We start from the raw sequence: 18,947 nt of genomic DNA, 5'->3' as shown, positions 1-18,947 counted from the left end.
CTCAGTTTTCTAATCTGAGTGACAACCATGCAAGAGAAAGTTGAGCAGTCTGCATAAAGTATTTCATTATTATTACAATATGAAAGTTTCCATGAGCTCTTGTGGGCTTACAACAGTGCAGTTATTCATGAAAGACTTCAGTTCCCTTTTTGAATAGATAAATAGGAAGGAGAGAAGAAAAGCAGGAAAGCAACGGAGCTTTACTTGACTTCTGTTCAACCAGTCAGATCAAGCCTGCTTCATGTTAGTCTCCTTTGAACTGCCCTGTGCATTTGTGTATTAACTGTCCTGTTCGTTTGCATGTGTGCATTCATGCGCGAGTGTGCATGAACATGCCGATAACGCTTTCCTACGATCACCCAGGTCTACAGGTGTGTTTGCGTGTACGTGTGTGTCCACTGCGTGCGCGCATCAGGGTGTGATTTCATGTTCGCGCGTGCATTTACGCGAGCATGTGTGTGTGTGTGTGTGTGTGTGTGTTTTGCTTCTAAGCTGTTTTACAGTAAAACAAGGGAAATATTTGCGGTCGACTGGCAGCCATCTCAGTCACTGGGGATTTTGATTTTTGGGTCGCAGGTCTCTCGCCGAGAGAGTCACGTTCCAGCTCGGAGCACTTTATTCACACCGATAACTCCCTGCTGTCCGCGCGTCCCAGCCGCCAGCTGTAAAGTGCCCCATTCCTGAGCAAACAGCAAGAGTACAGGGTGCCGGCGGAAATAACACTGGCACTCCCGCTGATAACATTACAGGCTAGCACCTTTATCTGCCCTGTGTCAGCGTTGGGCTGAGGGTACAGAGGGCATGCGGCCGCCGCTGAGAAACATCCACCCCCCCCCCCCCCCCCATCAGAGCGGGGAAGAACTCCTAATGGGAGTCATCTCTCATGTGAGCACTATTTTTAGACAAGGAAGAGGGGAGAGAGAGGGGGGGGGGGGGCAGAGAGACGGGGAGAGAGTGAGTGATCTTGTTCCTTGTTGCTGGCTGTTTTATGTGAAACAGAGAGTAACATCCTTCCTCATTTTTGGGCAGTGTTACGCTGGATGGACAGCCTGTGAATTCCATCTTGGTCGCTGGCTGTTTTGTATGAGAGTCAGCGAGAGCTATCTTCGTCCTGATTGCGGAGTGTTTTACATAACAGGGACTGAGTTGTCTGCGTTCCGCTTGCTGGCTGTTTCATATGAGACTGAACGTTCTGTCTGTTGTCAGTTCTGGCTGTTCTGTATGCGACTGAATGAGTCAGAGGGAGTCGTCTACAGCCTGGTGATCGGCTGTTTTTATGTGTGCCCAAGAAGGGGTTATCCCCGTCTTGTGCGTGGCTTTTTCTTATGAGGTCAGAGTTGATGATCTCCATCAAGTTTGGTGGTTGTTGCATATAACACAAAGAGTTAATGACCTTCATCCAGTAACCAGGTTGTTTCATATGAATGTCCGTGGTCTCAGTCCTGTATGAGAGTAGTGTAACTGGGATGATGTCTGATGATGTCAGACGTCACTCTGTCCTTGTAGATTTGATTGGTGGTGAAATTTTTAACATTCAACAAGTATGCACAAAGACATGACAAATACTGCCATTTTAGTTTATTGTCTCAAAACGTTTTCTTTAATTCAGTTTTATTAAAATTATTTATTTTAATTGTGAAATTGTAAGTGTAATAATAGAGAACTATACAGAGATTAATGTTTGTATTTTTAATGTTTTTATTTTTTGTTTTGATTTTATTTTTGTTTTTACATATTCAAAGTTTGAATGTTACATGTATAATTAATTGTTTTATCGAAAATTGGCCTCTGTTTAATGTATATTTCCTAATTTAATGTTTCTGAGTTAAGTTTCAGTTTTTAATCATAGATGTAATTTTCACACTGACATTCTTGCAGTAGATTTGTTTAATAGTATTTGTTGGTAAATTAGAGAAAATTAATGTGGCATAAATATTGTGGTGGAGATTTTTATTAACAAATGTATAGCCATCTGTATAATAATACTTTAATTATAATAAAAACATAAAAGGTGTAATGTGTGGGTGTGCACACCATGTTTTTATCCTACACAAAACACAAAAAATAAATGATTCTTAAAGGGAAAAAGAAAGTAATAATCTAAAATCAACAGGGTAATTCATTTTCATGTTGTTGTTACTTACACATTTTTGAGGAAGAAATAAAGATTGAAACTGAATTTTTAAAAAAAAAAGCAATATTAGAATTCTACAGAAATATCTTTCCTGCACAAAAAGCAAAGATATAACTAATTTATTTGAGGTGTTATTATGAAACAAGTCTAAATATACCAGTGAAAACCCCCTCCTACTATACTGTGTGTCTTACATTAAGCCACATCAATTCAGTTTTTCCAGTGCTGTATCAGCAAACAAGCAGTTGGAATCCCTGTTGTCTAAAATATTGTAACAAATATTTTTACATTTTTTACTGAACTAATTTAGATATATATAGTTCTGTATGTTTAATTTTCTTCACAATAACAACCTTGAAAAAAAAAATTGTAAATTATCAAAATGACCAGATTGATTAAATGGATCATGGAGTAAAGTTTTGCGGATGAAAAGAAAGTTAATCTAATGCTTAATTTAATGAAATTCTCTGTGTTCCTTTTTCTTGTTGCTCCTGATCATGAATAAGTGAACGGACAGAGGAGCTTGAGGGTTTTCTGCTCATTAGCACAGAGTAAAAACACTGTTGAAATGAACTGATGACAGATGGGATGACCAAAGAGGTTACTAGTGGCCTGTGTGGCCGTACCTATAGTGGGGAGTCCTGCATACACACATACCGACACTGTAGGGGTTATGAAACCATTGAAGTACGTTGAATAAGAGACCCAGAAAAAGTACGCAAGCTGCCAGACGCATGACGCTCAAAAATTCATTCCTTCCTTTCAGTATTTCTCTAAAAGTCCCATTTTATTTCTTCGTTCTGTCCCTCAGACTTGTGCCTCCCCCGTGCCCCTCCTCTGGACTCAGATGGCTGTTTACCCTGAATGGGTTGTTTATCTGTTGCGCTGTGGTAGAGCATACTTCAGAAGTGGCACACACACGCGCACGCACGCGCACACACACACACGCACACGCGCGGTTGAATACTAGGGTTCAGCTGGGGTGAAGCTCAGCGGCTGTGAGCTTTTACACTTGAGCTCTGAGCGTCTGCGACAAAGACGAAGGAAGACAGGAAGAGCTCAGTCCTCAGCTGCGAGTCTGAGAAGCCAGGGTGGAGCTTGCAGCTACGGCATCTGGACATGGCGTTCCATTGCATCTCAGGCACCCAATTGCGGTCATGATGTTAGCAAATGTGCTAATTTAAAAGAAAAAAAAAAACTGAGAATAATTTGTTGCCAATATCGGTCACATTGTAGATTAAGCGCAGCTACATAAAGCTTACGCAAGTATCACGTAATGGCTGAATTAAGGTACATTGTGCGTGATATGAGAAGAGTCCCAATGTGACACTGTTGGTGGAGTTGGATGTGACATTCGTTTCTACACCATGTATGTCATCACATGATAAAGCGTGTCATGTATCATGCATGTGGATCCTTATTGCAGCTGTTATGCCATGCTTATGAAGGCTTTATGTATGCTGTATGTATTTGCCCTTATTGTATGTATATATTTAAACCTGTGAGACCAGCAGGCATTTTTATTGACTTTGATGACAGTGGTTGTATTCAGCGCTGTCTGTAGTAGCTCCCACTCCCCACCAATGTTAACCTTTGCAAAGTCTTGGGTGAGCATTGCCCTCTTTACCTATTCACACCTACAACTAAATTGTATCAAAAATGCCATACCAGAAAAAAAATGACATCTTGGATATGTTTATGGTTAAAAATGTGTAACATACTTAAATATGTTAACAGCATTGCACGAAGAAAACTCAGGTGGCTCACAAATAATGAATTTTAGTCCAAAAAACATGACGTTCACATTTATTTATTCCTTTTAAACAAAATCCAGCAAAACAAATCTACACCATTGATGTGTATATTGGAAACTCTATACATACAGGTAATATATACAGGTATTCAAATGGGTGCCACAGAAAGCCACAGAAAGAGACAATTTGAATTTTCCAAACTATCTGGATGACACTGCACCTTATGTTGAGATGACGCTCATGTTCAGAAAGAAACTAAACTGCTATGGAATATAACAGAATAAAACCGATTCATTACTTTTTGGGGATGTTTTGCGGGTATAGGAGTTATGATAGAGGGAGTTATGAATCCCATTAATTACCAAAACATTTTTACCAAAAGCCTGGTTCCCTCTGTAAAGAAGCCCAGACTTGGCTTAACATGCACATTCCAGCACGACCGTGATCCAAGGTATTCATTCAAATCTACAAAGAAGCAGTCTCAACCAATCATATCAATTTCCAGACCTCAACCCATTCAAACATTTGTGGTTCAAAACCAATTCCCCTCCAACGTCATCTCAAAACCTGTCATACCCTTATATGTCTTCAGGCTGGACAATGTTGGGTATTTATTTTTAAATATGAATATTAAAAATTCATATTTTAATGGATAGAATTTAATCTAAATTGCTCCTCGACCTGATAAGTAAAGCACTTTGGTTGCATTGTGTTGCATTGTGTAGTATATGTATGATCTCTGTTTCTCAGCTCTGTCAGCTGTAAGTAGTATTCATAGCCAGGGATACTGTTGGGGGATGTAGTTGAGGTGAGGTTATGAATCTTCCTTGTTATAATATTTAAATGAAATATTTATTTAACTAACCAGAAACAGGAAAAACAAGAAGGGGGAAATGGTTTGGTTACCAGTCATTCAGCCACATTTATAACACAACAAATGACATGTTCATGGGTCTGATTCAGGCTCTGTGTCTGATTTGAACTCCAGAGTACAGTTTTCCTTTGTATTTTATATTGCAAGTAAACCTGTTACTCTTTCTTTCAATCTTATTTTATGTTCTTGGAACTTTGGCCATTAGGGGCATATTTTTGTTTAATTTCGGCTCTCCTTTTAAATGCAAACCGAGGAATTTTCTTATTGCAACTGACAGCCAGTCTACATGCATTAAAAAATACATTTAAAAAAATTAATCAAAAGATATAATCGAGCGGGATTACAGGAAACACCCCTCCCAGCCAATCAGCGGGTACAGGCAGCTCAGCTGTTGCCAGGAAGCGGCGCTGCCGTTGCCGTGCTGTGGCGCGCAACCCCCCATAGAGGGCGCAAGCCGGAGGGAGAAGCGGCAGAGAGCTCTCCCCCGCCTGCCTTCCTTCCTGCCAGCCTGCTGCAGTCTGCTGATGGGGCTTAGGAGAGAGGGAGCGGGACTCTCTCTCTCTCTCCGAGTGCTGAGTCAGTCTGCAGCCGCAGCCTGCGTGCCGTGGCTGCGCAGATATGCGCAGGGGAAGGGCGGAGGTACGCGGCGCGCCTGGTGGCACCCGGAGGTCCGCTCCCGCCTGGCTCCCTCTCCCCTCCATCGGCGCCTCTGTGCTACCTACCCGTGCAGCCACACGCAGGTTCACCGTGCTCTCGAGATGAGAGGCGGAAATGCACAGATGGGTTTGGGCATCAGAAACTTCAAAAGGTCACACTGTCCTCTGTGTAACTTCAGAAGAAAGAAAGATTTCTTTTTCTCTCTCAGGGTGATATGCCTCGACGTTTGTGCTATAGTAAATTTGTATTCTGTATATCCAGGTAGTTAACATTTTCAGTTCTTCTGCTCATCTGTATTTTTTTTTTAAGACTCACTTTCAGTATGTGACTCACTTAAGACCCATTTTCAATATGTGGTTCCTCGTGTGTCTGCTCTGTGTGTGTGTGTGTGTGAGTGCGTGCCTGACAGTCATCTGGACTGGTTGTTTGAACTCCAGTCTTTGTTTCAGTAGGAACTGCTCTTCTGGTCTGCCGCTGCTGTGTGGAGCCTTTCCTTGACATCATACAAGGCTGTCACTGGAGCTGTGTTTTGGGGCACAATGCGGAGTTTCCCACGGGGGATGTGAGTGGGTACAAAAAACAGTTAAACCTCATCAACGGTATTTGGTTTGTGAGGACCCTCCCTGAAATAACTTGGGTGTTGCCCTACTGTGTACCAAATGCACATTCCTGTCAGCTGGTGATGTCATTTGTTTGTTTGGTTTTTATGTAACTTGACTGTTGACATGGGTCTTTGATTCATGGGGAACATTTATTTGTCATCACCTACAAAATTATTTTGGATCAAGTTGCTCACCAAAGCACCATGGAATGAATTGCCTTTTCGTGTCATGTGTACAAGTTTTGGTTTGGCAGTGGTTAAAATTTAGTGAGCGACATTTCTAATGAGGAACATTTCTAGAGCATCGCTGTGCTTGCCTGTGCGTTCCACACTCATTGCATGAGATATTTGAAGCTAAAGGCAAAGAAATGAAGCAAATGCCTACGTAAAAATAGAAACCAGCCGATGGAATTTAGAACACAGAGAGGTGATGTAGGAATTAACTAATCAAGAGAGCAATTTGGAGAATGTAGTTTTTTTTCACTTCTGCCTATGACTCATTACATGAAAAAAGCACTCTCTCGGACACGGACACAATAAGAAATCTTATAATAGCAACATCAAGGTTTACTTGTAAAACAAAAAAATTGTGTCGATCAACGTGTGATCGAACAACATCATCTATATTTTCACATTCCTGAAGATCAATAGTTGGCACCCAAAGTGACAGGCCGATTCGTAAATATTATACATTAATTATACATCAAATTAATATAAATATCAAATTAATATATATATTAATATCGAGAAATGACGAAGGGAACAACAATGGCGGAATGAGCTGAGGACGGGGATCTCGAATACACCCACACACTGTCGTTTGCGTGCCAGTCCAAAGTCACAAAGTCACAAAGACCTTTTACCAAAGTTGCTATCGTTTACACTTAAGCCATAGCTGGGTTCACACTGGCTTTGACGAGTCTCCCTCTGTGGTTCCTGCCTCTTCCTCTTCTTTCTTCATGAACTGCAGCTAATAATAAATCAATGGGATCTATGAGCATGCTCAGTAGGGTGCGCGACTTTACATATTGTTATGCCTGATTGTGGTGCTTTTCCCTATAGAAGCTGTGCTGTCTGTCACTAACTGTATCTGGGAGTGATGTCTGGAACGCGCAGTGAAAATGAAAGCATGTTCTGTACATCGCCATCACTGTTCGTTTTGAGATTTCATCACTGATTAGGCAGTCAGATGAATTTCATTCAAATACTTGGCTAGCTAATTAGCCGTATTAAGAATGCATTACTGTATTGATGTTTGTGTTATTACGTTCCATAATCCAGAATGATCAATGATCTAGAAGTCATGTTTCTGCAATACAACTCTCAAGCTTGCTTGGGATTTTTTTTTTCTTTCAAAAACAAGAAATCTAAAAATCAGAATTATTGCCAGACATGTGAACCTTTATCTTATCGATAATTGTTGTCCAGCTTGCTAGCTTTGGATACCACTGCAGTGATTTTACATTGGGTTTTCCGAGGTGCTTTCTTGTTTTCTTATAAGTGTTTTCTTGTTACAAACACAAGCAGAGAATGAGAATGTGATTTAGAAAACAACTTGCATGGCCAAGTCCTGTATTTTGAACCCAGACCACCCTACAGCTGATAAGCTCAATGACAAATATTCTTAATTGATTTCCAATCAATTACCTTTTACTTTCCAATAAATTCCAAGCCGTATATGGTTGTGTTATATTCCGCATCCTAAACACCATAATTCATCTCTTTTATGCTGTCACTGTCATCATCAAGGGAGCAGAGTACATTAGAAAGGGAATCAAAGCATTTGAATGGCCTTAAGTACCAATTACTTACATCAGTCGGAATAGAGGTCTCCAACCAATGTGGATTCTTGCTCTGAAGACCCAAAAACTGTCAAGAATGACAGGATTTCAGTGTAAAGCGCCTTAATCTATGTCTGGGTGCACCAATTTCAGATTGTTTTGTGATTTTCAGTGACATGTTTCTGTTCTGTTTTCTGTTCTTTTTTCTTTTGAAACACAGTTCAGCATGATCAGCAGCCACCAAAATTACAAAATGCCAACAATTGTGTTCATATTAAAAAAGTAACTATGTATTTAATTATGAGTTGAGGTGAAATTTACATGTTGATTGAATCAAAGAGATGGTATCAGGCATGCAGTATCTTGGCAATAACAATATATTGACATCGAAGCATTTTCAGGGGAGTATAAGTGCACCCTGTGGTACATACAGGGTCAAATGCAGTGTCATCGACCTTCTCTTTGTAGCTGATAAAACCATTGTGCTCTCAGTATCGCAAATGAATTATGATTCATTCTGGCCATTGTGCCTGCCTGACAGAGAACACACATTGTCCTCTGGGTTCACGAGGAAGCTGCTATGATCTTTGGCGCTCTTTCCATCTTTAGCTGTTCAGAACATCCGCAGTGTGCTCATCGACCACACCCATTCTTCCCCTCTCCAAGTCTCTTTCTCTCTCTCTCTTTTTCCCAGAGCTGTCAGACTCGAGACAGTTTGTCTGTGTGCACGTGTGCCTGTGCGCATGTGCATGTTTATACTTGTGTGTGTGTGTGCGTGCATGGGTGTGTGTGTGTGTGTGTGTGTGTGTGTGTGTGTGTGTGTGTGTGCATGCATGGGTGCGTGCATGCATGTGTATGTGTGTGTGTGCATGCGTGTCTGTGTGTTTGTGTGTGCGTACGTGTGTGTGTGCATGCATGTGTGTGTGTCTGCTGCGCGCAATCAGCCCATCTAGTTTCCTGTGGGGAATGGTTCCGGGTTGTGCGGGTTGGGGGCAGGAGGAGAGAGCGGGGGTGGGGGGTGGCGGGGGGGGTTATGAATGGGCTGCAGCTGCCTGAGTGAGTGGTCAGCACAGACTCGGATGGATGAGGAGGAAATCATTAAAATAAACTCTGCGTGATGCACAATTCGTTCAGCGGGACCCGAGTCGCAGCTCACACATCTGGACTGGGGCGACGCGCACCCTGCTGACGTAATGGATGTAAATATTTAAAACTGCAAAAGGTTGTCGGGTTCGGTCATTCAGTCAAGTTCAGTCAGTCAAGTTCAGTCCGGGGGACATGCAAAGTTGTTTTTTTATGAAATAATAATGTATGCAGAGAGAAAGACAGAGAGAGACAGAGACAGAGAGAGAGGGAGAGAGAGAGAGGGAATGGTATAGACAAATACCGGGGTGAGAGGGTCATAGTTTGAGTTGAATAAGGTCAAAGAGTCACGGAGGACAGACCACGGGGACCGCGGTGTCACAATGACAGTGACAGGGGAAGTGCAGTATGGACTGAGAGAGAGCGAGGGATGGGAATGACAAGAGCGACCACTTTAAATACAGTCATTCAGGATGTCACGCAGCTCGGCGCTTCTTCCATTAACGTTGACTCACAGAGACACTCCCCTGCTTGTTTTGACATTAATGGCGAAGTTCCCTTTTTGCTTTTTTTTTTTTTTTTTTTTTCCACAATGGTGGGACCACACCCGCCATCAAAGTCAGGTCACCCAGCTGAATTGCAGACACAATTGCGGTGCGCCGAAGCTACTCTGCAGTTCTTAGTTTGATTATTGTCATGATCTGAAAGTTTCAGTTCTCCTGCTTCGGCCATTATAACAGTTAGCCCCCCTGGAACTCTGCTCTGTTTCATAAAAGCCGCACTGTCACCCAGAGTGCCCACTTCCTCCTCCCGCCAAAGCCTACCCTGTCCTGTATGACTTTGCTCTGACAGAGAGCATGATGGGAATGCCCTCTGAGGTGGCGAGGCCCGGGCCCTGAACCCTGGCTTGCCTGTCCCTCAGGCCTCGGGTTCAGGCCCGGCTCTGGGAGGTCCGTTGGCCCTGGCAGATGCTGTCGCTCAGCTTATCTCCGTGTTTTATGTTCTGCCGAGCCCGGGCACAAGCGGCCCTTTGTGGTGGCGAGGTGGCTGGGCCCGGTCCAGGCCCGGCCCGTGCAGCTGTTCCGAGCTGACGGACGTTTCAGAGTGAGGCCCTGCGTGCGGGGCTCCGGAGCGCGGGGGGGGGGGGTGAGCGACCGTGCCCGGGGGGCTGGAGAGATGGAGAGCTGCATTTTTTTGGGGCCAAACAAAAGGGAGCTGGAGGAGCAAATGCTGCCGCTGCTGCAAACGCTGCCAGTGTAATGGGGCACTGTGTGGGCAGCGTGTGGGGAAGCCAGCTCTGGCCCTCACAACCACATAGCAAAGCTTCCCGCCTTAGAGACACAATATACCAAAGACCCAGGTCCCTGCCCGAGGGGACAAATCATTTGCTCTTCCTGATGGGGGGGGGTTGCATCTCTTTCTATAGGGGACTCTGCTTTTTAGCATTGATGGTATTTTATGAATGGGTAGCGCATAGTGTTCTGCTATATAAAGCAGACTTCCAATTTGGGTCATATGAGTCAGTGACTGTATGGTAATGCCACCCATTATGGGGCTGATGAAGCCTCATTATCCCAAAACCTCTTTCCTCAGGTCCTCTTCTTCTCTCCATCTGGCCTCCCATGGTAACCTCAGCCAACTGATCGTCATTTTACAGTATCCGAGTTACAAACCCAGTTCAGTCAATACATTACGTTACATTACGTCATTTAGCAGATGCTCTTCCCCAGAACGACTTCCAAATAAGTGCATCACTATGCTAAGAGTAGTTATCAAGAAGTCTTACAAGAGGTTAGTAAGATGGTGAGTTAAGTGCTAAACTAGTGTAGAGTGCTTTTTTAAAATAGAAAATAGGGATAGACAGATAGACAGAGAGGAAGGTAGACTAGAGATACAGCTTGAAAAGATGAGTTTTCAACTTTCTCTTGAAGGCACCCAGGGAGTCTGTTGTACGAATCTCAGCAGGAAGCTCATTCCACCAGTGTGGTGCGAGTACTGAGAATACAGACAAACCTGGCCTTCAAAACCACGTATTGTAACGTCACGGTAGGAGACACAATTGGCTCACTGAGCTAAAGGCCCAGGGCTCTAGCGAAGGGAACAGTTCATTCGCTCACGCTCACGAGTGCAGTCATCTGCTCCTCCGAGATGCGTATGGCAGGGGGCGAAAAGGTCGCACCCCCAGCGCGTTGCTCGGCCCCTCTTATCCCCGCTTTTGTTGTGTGAGGGGTTTCGACCTTTTAATCCGTTAAAACCCCACCTCCTCGGGCCCAGGGGGCAGCGGCGGGCTCGGTGTGTGCGCGTGCGCCGCGGACCCTCTCCCTGTGTGGCCCAGTTCAGAGGAGGCCGCTCTGGCTCGCGGGCCCAGCTCCCTCACAAATCACTCCGAAAACCCCTCTGAACCCTAAGTGACACTGTCAGCCCCTCTCGCTGGGATCAAGGCGCGTTGTACACGTCCCGCGAAGCGCTCTTAAGAGGCGCGATCGGGGGGGGGAGGGGCGCAGAGCGCGGCGGCGAGCGAGGAGGTGGCAGGAATGTGCCCCCTAGACTCGCCGAGATCTTTCGCCACCGCTTGACAGCGTGCGGACACGGGGTGATTGAGGGACTGCAGAGTCAGAGGTGGCACCGCAGTCACTCCGGGGCCCGGTAACCGCCGGGGGAATGAGTGTTTGCTTACAGTCAGCGGCGTGTCATGGGCTGCAGGACCGCCGCAGCCTCAGCTCCCGGCACAGAGGCGAAGGCGGAGAACGTGGGAAGGCAGAGCGAGAAGCAAGCCGCAGTTTGTTTTGTTCGCGTTTATCAGAACTGCACCGCTGGGACGCAGCGGGGCCGCGTTTGCTCTGCGGGGAAGCACAGACGCGCAGCTCGGCAGCGTGTGAAGACTTATTCATTATCATACAGATCATTAATCTGTCCCTGCCTCTGCTTGTCCATCCATCTCCTGCTATTCAGTTGATGACTTCATACCTGGACTTATGCTGCTTATGCTTACTCGGTGCAGGCTTCAGTCCGGGGTATAACTGTGAGTAGTGAGGTCGTTAAGGTTGTGGGTGACCAGACGGCCGGTCACCTCAAGGGATGATTACAGAGCGCTCTGTGAGGCCTCCGCCCGTCCATTCACCTGGGAACACCAGTCTCATCCCACCACATGTCAACGCACACTCCTCAGGAACAAAGGATACAGGAGACAGCAATAACAGGCAAAGGAATGTGCCTTCTCTTTAACGGCGAATTCAACCTCCTTACCTTTTTTTGTCCTTTTTCTTTTTTCCTTCTTTTTTTTTCTTCCCTGCAACTCTCCTTGATGAGGCGAAACCTATTCTATCAATGTCACCCCCCGTGTTTGTCTCCTGACCATCTCTCGGGAACATCTGCCTCACAACACTAGCAGGGGGGGGGGGCGTAAGCAGCGGGGATGAAATTCTTACAGTGCGCAAATAAAAGGCCAGACATAAATATACAGCCTCAGAAAGAAAAAGTCCCGGCTAATCCACCCATACAAGGAGCCCCCCGAAAGCTGAATGAGAGAGCAAACTTCCCAGACAAAACCCCCAAGAGACCAAAGTGATGGACTCCCGGCGGCTAACCGCCCTGCGTTCAAGACGGTGCGGACCGCTGTTTACCTTGTCTCCGAACAAATCACAATCAAAGCAGCCAGGTAAATGGAGGGATTAGTCAGCAGAATTGGGCAGAATTATACCTGAAGCCGCCCGTTCTTTATCGACATTGACCTGGATGCTGCTCTGGCATTCCTCAGCATGCACAAAAGAAGAGTTTCATACCTGCGACCCCGCTAAAATAGAGCTGTCTTTATCCTCTCTCTTTTTTTTTAAAAAAAAAGACATGCTTTGATATGGGGACCCTAAAAAAAGGCAGTGACTAAATGACTATGGCTTTGTTCGGGATGGTAGATTCTCTTTCCCCCCTGTCTCCTGCCCTCTGAGAAATCCCCCTCCTCTCTCCCATGTGACTTGTCCCTGCAGCGGCCCGCGTTTTTTCGTGACGCGACAGGGATCTGAAAGCTGATAGCGGCATTTCGAGAGAATGTGCCGCTTTATTAGAGGCTGTCTTCTCTCCCTCTCTCTCTCTCTCTCTCTCTTTCCCTCTTTCTCTCCCTTTCTCCCTCTCTCTCCCTCTCTCTCCCTCTCTCGCTCTCTCTGCGCTGCGTGGGACGGGCCCACGTTGGCGTATCTGTGGGAACCCGGGCTGACACCTGATGCGGGATGGGCCAGAGGCACAGGCAGGATCGGAGAACGGGACTGAGAGCCGACTCCGCTTCCACACCAACAAAGCCGCTTGTGCCGTTTTTTTTTTGTTTTAGTTATTAAAGAAAACCCCCAGAAACAATAAAGTTGCATTCCATTATCGGCAATAGTGTTTTCCACGACACTCCAAACACCGCCACCCCTCCACCCCACTGCCAGCACACGGCTTTCTCTCTGCTACGTGATCACACCGCTTTGTTTCACTGCCGTCATATCGCTAGCCGATTTCTTTGTGATCCGGCTAGATAATTGCATCTCTTAGGGGGGCCGCTCACCCCCAAAATGATTTGCTTTACATGATTCTGGTATGGATGCAAAAGCATCTAGATACTGGAGGGGGGGCATTATAAACTAACTGTCGCTGGAAAACCATGGGGATTGGGAGCCTGTACGTCAATCAAGGTCAAGGACCCCCCCCCCACCGTAACTCACAGAGTCATTGCTGAGACCTACACTGTGCTTCCTGTGTGTTTTGATTCCTTTTAGGAATATGGCCTCTCTCATTATATGCATGTGTCCGTGTTCAGTTTTTTCAGATTTTGCCGTACTGTATGAAAGATACTGTACGTACTGTGAAAGGACTCGAAAATTATCAACGAGCATGAGTTCCTTAGTGTATGATAGAATTAGTGCAGGAGTAGCACTGTCTCCTTCCATGGCTCAGAACATCTGTATTAAACAGTCTTGTTCAAACAGAAGAGATACTCCCTTTTTTTTTCGCAAGCCGCACGTCATTTGAAAACGAGGCGGTGGATAAAGAAATTGAGTTGCACGACAGTTCTGGTTCAGTGGAGATGCAGTAATGGAGCATAAAAACGTCCGCTGCGCTCCAAAGCCTCAAGCTTCAAAGGCCTTTGCAAAAACACCAAACAAAAGGACAATAAAAGAACTTAAGTCCTAGGAGCTCTCCAACAAAATATTTCTTTACTGTTTCCTGAGTTCTGTTGTGGTGGGATCTAGCTTTGACATTTTTTTCATTCAGGCTCTCTTTAGGTTTGTACCCCGTATTCTCTTTGCTTGAAAAGAAATCTGTTTAGACAACTTCACATCTCATTGGCTTTCATAATACACTTTCCCCCCCACTCCCTCCACTCTGCAGAAATCCTCTCCCACCACTTACATTCCTTCCAGGTGAATTGAACCTTATCTTACTGTTAAATTAAGCTGCCCCTCCTTAGATGGATTTGGGGCATTAACTTTCGGAAGTCAGGGTAGCTCTCTGACCTGTTTTTTTTTTTAAGAGGCCTAAGGATACACTGGCCCAGTTAACGTGATCTCTGTGGGTGTGCTGTATCGAGTGCTACCCTTGCTGATAAAATAGCACTTTTTAAACTGAAATAGGGGTAACGAAACATGTACTTATGGGATAGTGTGAAACTAATAATGAATAAAGTTCACTTTCAGTGGAAAAACTGATTGTTGAGTGTTTTTCTCTTCTCGCCTGGTGGGCCTGACCTCTTCATGCTCTGTCACTGTGACAATAGGGGGGCGACCCCCAAGAATACACCCCAAAAACTATTTCATAATGAAAACTGTCATTTTTGTAGCTTCCATCTGGTATCTCATTCTGCCAATATATGTAATGTGCATTAAGATTTATGTGTATTCCGTAAAGTGCAAAATTACATTGACATTAACCAATATCCAACATTCCCTAACAAGATGCACGTTATAAGGTGTTTTGCATAAAATTTTATATTTTAAAGTTTTTCTGTTTTGATCAGTTTGTTTTTCGCCAAGACACAGTTCCTGTCATGTGATTTTCTCGTGTGTTTTGTGAACTCCCACAACATGAGCAAAGGCACCGCTTGCAGCTATTTCAAGGTTTGGACAAGTGAACCCAGAACTGAGGTTGGACACAGGGTGTTTTTTTCCCCACGGGACAAATGGGGAACTCCAGGCTAAAAGTGAAAGAGAAACAATAATACTGTATGAGATTATTATTTAGTACCAACCAAAGGACTGCCCAGTTGGTATCAACATAGCAAACCATAACTGTAAGCATGATAACAACATGTGTAGGTTATATAGGTTGTTGGACAGATCATGACTGTGAATTTTGTTTTTGTTTTTTTTTGTACCTCTGTGGAAGCAATTATGAATATGTTCCATCACTGTTCTTCATGGGTTTTTTTTTTCTTTTGTTATGTTTTGTTTTTTAGAACTGAAGATGGGGTTTCAGTTCATTCAGGTAGGAGATTCAAAAATATCTCTGTTTTTACTGCGAGATGTGGGGGCCATGACTCCTTGACTTTTACTCTCACACATCTCTGTCTTTGGATTATCATCTCTTTCTATGTGATGTAAACATAGGCATTAACGTACCCTTCCAAATATACTACTGATGTGTTTTAAAAATAGATCAAGGGTTTTTCCACTCAAAGGTTAGTCCATAAATATTTATACTCCTGGCTAAACAGAAACATGGTATGAAAGAAAAAAATAACACATTGGATATTTTTCTTAAAATTATTTAAATGTTCCATTTTAATTGTAATGAAAAAAAGCTGTTCATTCATTTACATGTCTGTTATTAGTAGAAGTTATTAGAGGTTCTGCTGCTTGGAATTTTTTGCCCCCCCCCCCCCCCCCCCCCCCCCCGACAGAACTGCTCTAGATCCTTCAGATCTTTTGTTTTTCCTTTTGGTCGGCCCTCTTCAGTTAGAACCACAGATATTTGATTGGGTTGAGGTCTGGAGATTTGAATGATCACCTGAGAACATTTGTTTTTCTACTTCGGCTGGTTGTCATGCTGGAATGTCCAGTGATGTTTTAGCTTCTTGGCTAAAAGGGAACCTAGTTTGTGGTCAAAATTTCCTACTGCGTGCACCAGTAGCTTTACATTTCTTAGTAATGAACACTGCAGTAGAAGGTGGTACATTCAGCTTTTTATGAATTTTTTACAGCCCTCTTCCAGCTTGTGAAGGTAAATGACCATTCAACTACTGTCTTCTTGAGCTCTCTGACCTCAGTCATGACAGTGCAAGTTTCTGATGAATCTGTTCTGTGTCACCTGTTTTCATACCACAGGGAAACAGGAAGCCATTGGGTGTCTCTGTAGCTGTAGCCCCAGAAGCTTCCACTGAACTTCCAATGAGCAGAATTGTTTTGTAGATTTGTTTTGTCAGATTTTGTTCTAAAGTTTACTTAAAGGCATGAATTAATGTGACCCTCGTGTTTTCTGGAATCCATGCTGTCAATATTAAAGAATAACATGCAAAACATCATAAGAAGAAAAAGTAGCCAATATGTATACTTCTTTGTTGCGTTTTTAGGGAAGGATAAAAAATTGGATGGCACTGCAGGTATTTTGGACTGGTAGGATGGTTGGTGGATGTCTGTGGATGGCTTCTCTTTGGGTCTAACAGAGCTTGCTGTTGGAATTAGCGTTAGACCCTGTCCTGTTGTGCTGAGCTTGTCTTGCTGACCCTGTTCTCCTTGCAGAACATTGCTTTTAAAGGTCTGTGATGCAGTATTTTAGATGATAAGTCACTGGCTATATGACATACACTATATGGACAAAAGTATTTGGACGCCTGACCATTACATTGTAATGACATTGTATTCAAATACATATACTTAATGGAGTTGGTCCCCCTTTTGCAGCTATAACAGCTTCCACTCTTCTTGGAAGGCTTTCCATAAGATTTTGGAGTGTGTCTGTGGGAATTTGTGCCCATTCATTCTGTAGAGCATTTATGAAGTCAGGCACTGATGTTGGACGAGAAGGCCTGGCTCGCAATCTCCGTTCCAGTTCATCCCAAAGGTGCTCGATGGGGTTGACGTCAGGGCTCTCTGCGGGCCAGTCAAGTTCTTCCACACTGAACTCATCAAACCATGTCTTTATAGTCCTTGCTTTGTGCACTGGGACACAGTCATGTTGGAATAGAAAAGGGCCTTCCCCAAACTGTTGCCACAAAGTTGGAAGCATAGCATTGTCCAAAATGTCTTGCTATGCTGAAGCATTAAGATTGCCCTTCACTGGAGATAAGGGGCCTAGCCCAAACCCTGAAAAACAGGTGTGGCCAAATACTTTTTTCAATATAGTGTAACTGAATAATTGTATTGTTAATTGTAAATGCTGTCTAAAATGCTTGATGAAGTGCAGACACAATACCCTAGATTGGGGATGTTGAAGTGACATATCCAGCAATGTGAGACAGAGAGCCACATCAAACCTCATGAACCCCAGGGTGTGAAGAGTTTTCTCATGCTGCCGTCAACCTGCTGATTCGAAAGAAGCAATTGGTTTTTGCAATGGAAAGCAGTTTTTTTTTTTTTGATTGGGTTATACAAGTCAGTTATTGAAGTTCACAGAAGTTCAGCCCATAATGGGGTTCATGAGAAAGATATGCATAGGTTTATATTATGATTGAAAATTAATTTCAGAATACCATCACAGGAATGAAACACACCATGCAGCAGACATTAACATTTTTTAAATGATTTTTAAAAAAAATAAATGTCAGATTGCAATCACAATGTGTGAAGCGCTTGCGTAAAATCTGTTAAGAGTTCAGAATCCAAATAAGATTTGCATAAGCTCCCAGAACGACTTCAGTTCCCATTAGCTCAAAACTCTACATGTGTTCTTCGCCAGGCTTTATACATGGAGAAAGTGGAGCAAACATTTTGATTGAAAACACCCTCACAGTGTATGTCTATGTTCATGCCAAAAACTGGATTAAAAAGGAATAGCAATGCCTTTAGTGACTCTTGAAAACAGACTTCATTAAGCTCCATGTTCCACTGAAAGCATTACATTGCATTACATTACTTGCATTTAGCAGATGCTCTTATCCAGAGCAACTTCCAGCACAACAGGACATAAGTGAATCCATTCAAGTTAAATGAGTGACATTGGCCAGGCTAACAGCACTTCCAGACCCGTGAGAGTGAGCATAACACCATTGAAGCCCTACTACAAGTTAACTTGTGCACACAGAAGCCAAGTACACTACCATACATCAGCCACTAGAACACAGAATCTAAATGCATCACAATACTACACAATACTTCTACGCAATATGGTTAACATAACTGAGACAAATGTCAGTCTGACTGTTAATGTGGATTCATCTGAGACTGACTTAGTAGGAGCATATCCATTGCTTCTACTGTATATGTGCATCATTGTGTTGTACCAAGTACTCCTTATGGGATGAAATATTGCACTCTACAATTTACAATTTACAATTTGGTATTTCACAGACGCTTTTAAACCAAATCGACTTACAATTAGTGCATCAATCAGGTTTGGTTAACTACCTCATCAGCAAAAGATCGCAGTAGGAATGCAAATTATTTATTTACAGTACCATGCTCCATATTCTAGATTTCAAAGTTACAGTTCAAGGAGATATTCTGAGGTCTACCTCAAGGAAGTGCCCTTCATTGCCAAAAAAATCCATTATTTGATTCTTTATGAAGCATGACAGTGTTTTTGTATCAAGTTAATAAATTGATATTTTTTTCCCCTGTGTTCTGTGTCACATAGGCTTGTCTGACATTGTGCTCTCTAGCTCAACTGGAATGGGTGTTGGCTTTTTCTAAATGTGTGAAAACAAGTCTGTTTTCTCAGCAGACTGCCGCTTAGTCAGAAATGATTAAAGCATTTCTAATATGCTGCAATCATGTTTGAAAACTGTGCTGCATAGCCAGCAATTGATCTTGTTTAATTTAGCTCCTGTTTGCAACTGCTTTCCATTCTGTGACATATAAGAAAAAAAAGATGAGTAACTAGAAGGTGTAATCCGAATGTTTATGTTGTTTTTCAAGTTTGTAAAGTTTTATGTGGT

At 43.5% G+C, this 18,947-nt stretch overlaps 1 protein-coding gene across 2 annotated transcripts in view; it reads left to right on the top strand.

Annotated features, from left to right (window-relative positions):
• The window catches only part of LOC118770184 (G1/S-specific cyclin-D2), a 169,985-nt gene that overhangs the window by 91,260 nt on the left and 59,778 nt on the right, over positions 1-18,947 (top strand). The window contains exon 2 of one of the 2 annotated variants that reach the window (XM_036517705.1): positions 15,312-15,340. The exons of the other annotated variant lie outside the window; for it this stretch is intronic. Within the exon in view, the coding sequence (XP_036373598.1) occupies positions 15,320-15,340 (21 nt within the window). The 5' untranslated portion in view covers positions 15,312-15,319. The remainder of the gene's footprint in view (positions 1-15,311; positions 15,341-18,947) is intronic. 2 annotated transcript variants of the gene reach the window in all.

The sequence above is a fragment of the Megalops cyprinoides genome, chromosome 23 (assembly GCF_013368585.1).
Source record: "Megalops cyprinoides isolate fMegCyp1 chromosome 23, fMegCyp1.pri, whole genome shotgun sequence".
NCBI lineage: Eukaryota > Metazoa > Chordata > Actinopteri > Elopiformes > Megalopidae > Megalops > Megalops cyprinoides.
This window is presented reverse-complemented; position numbering and strand designations above follow the sequence as displayed.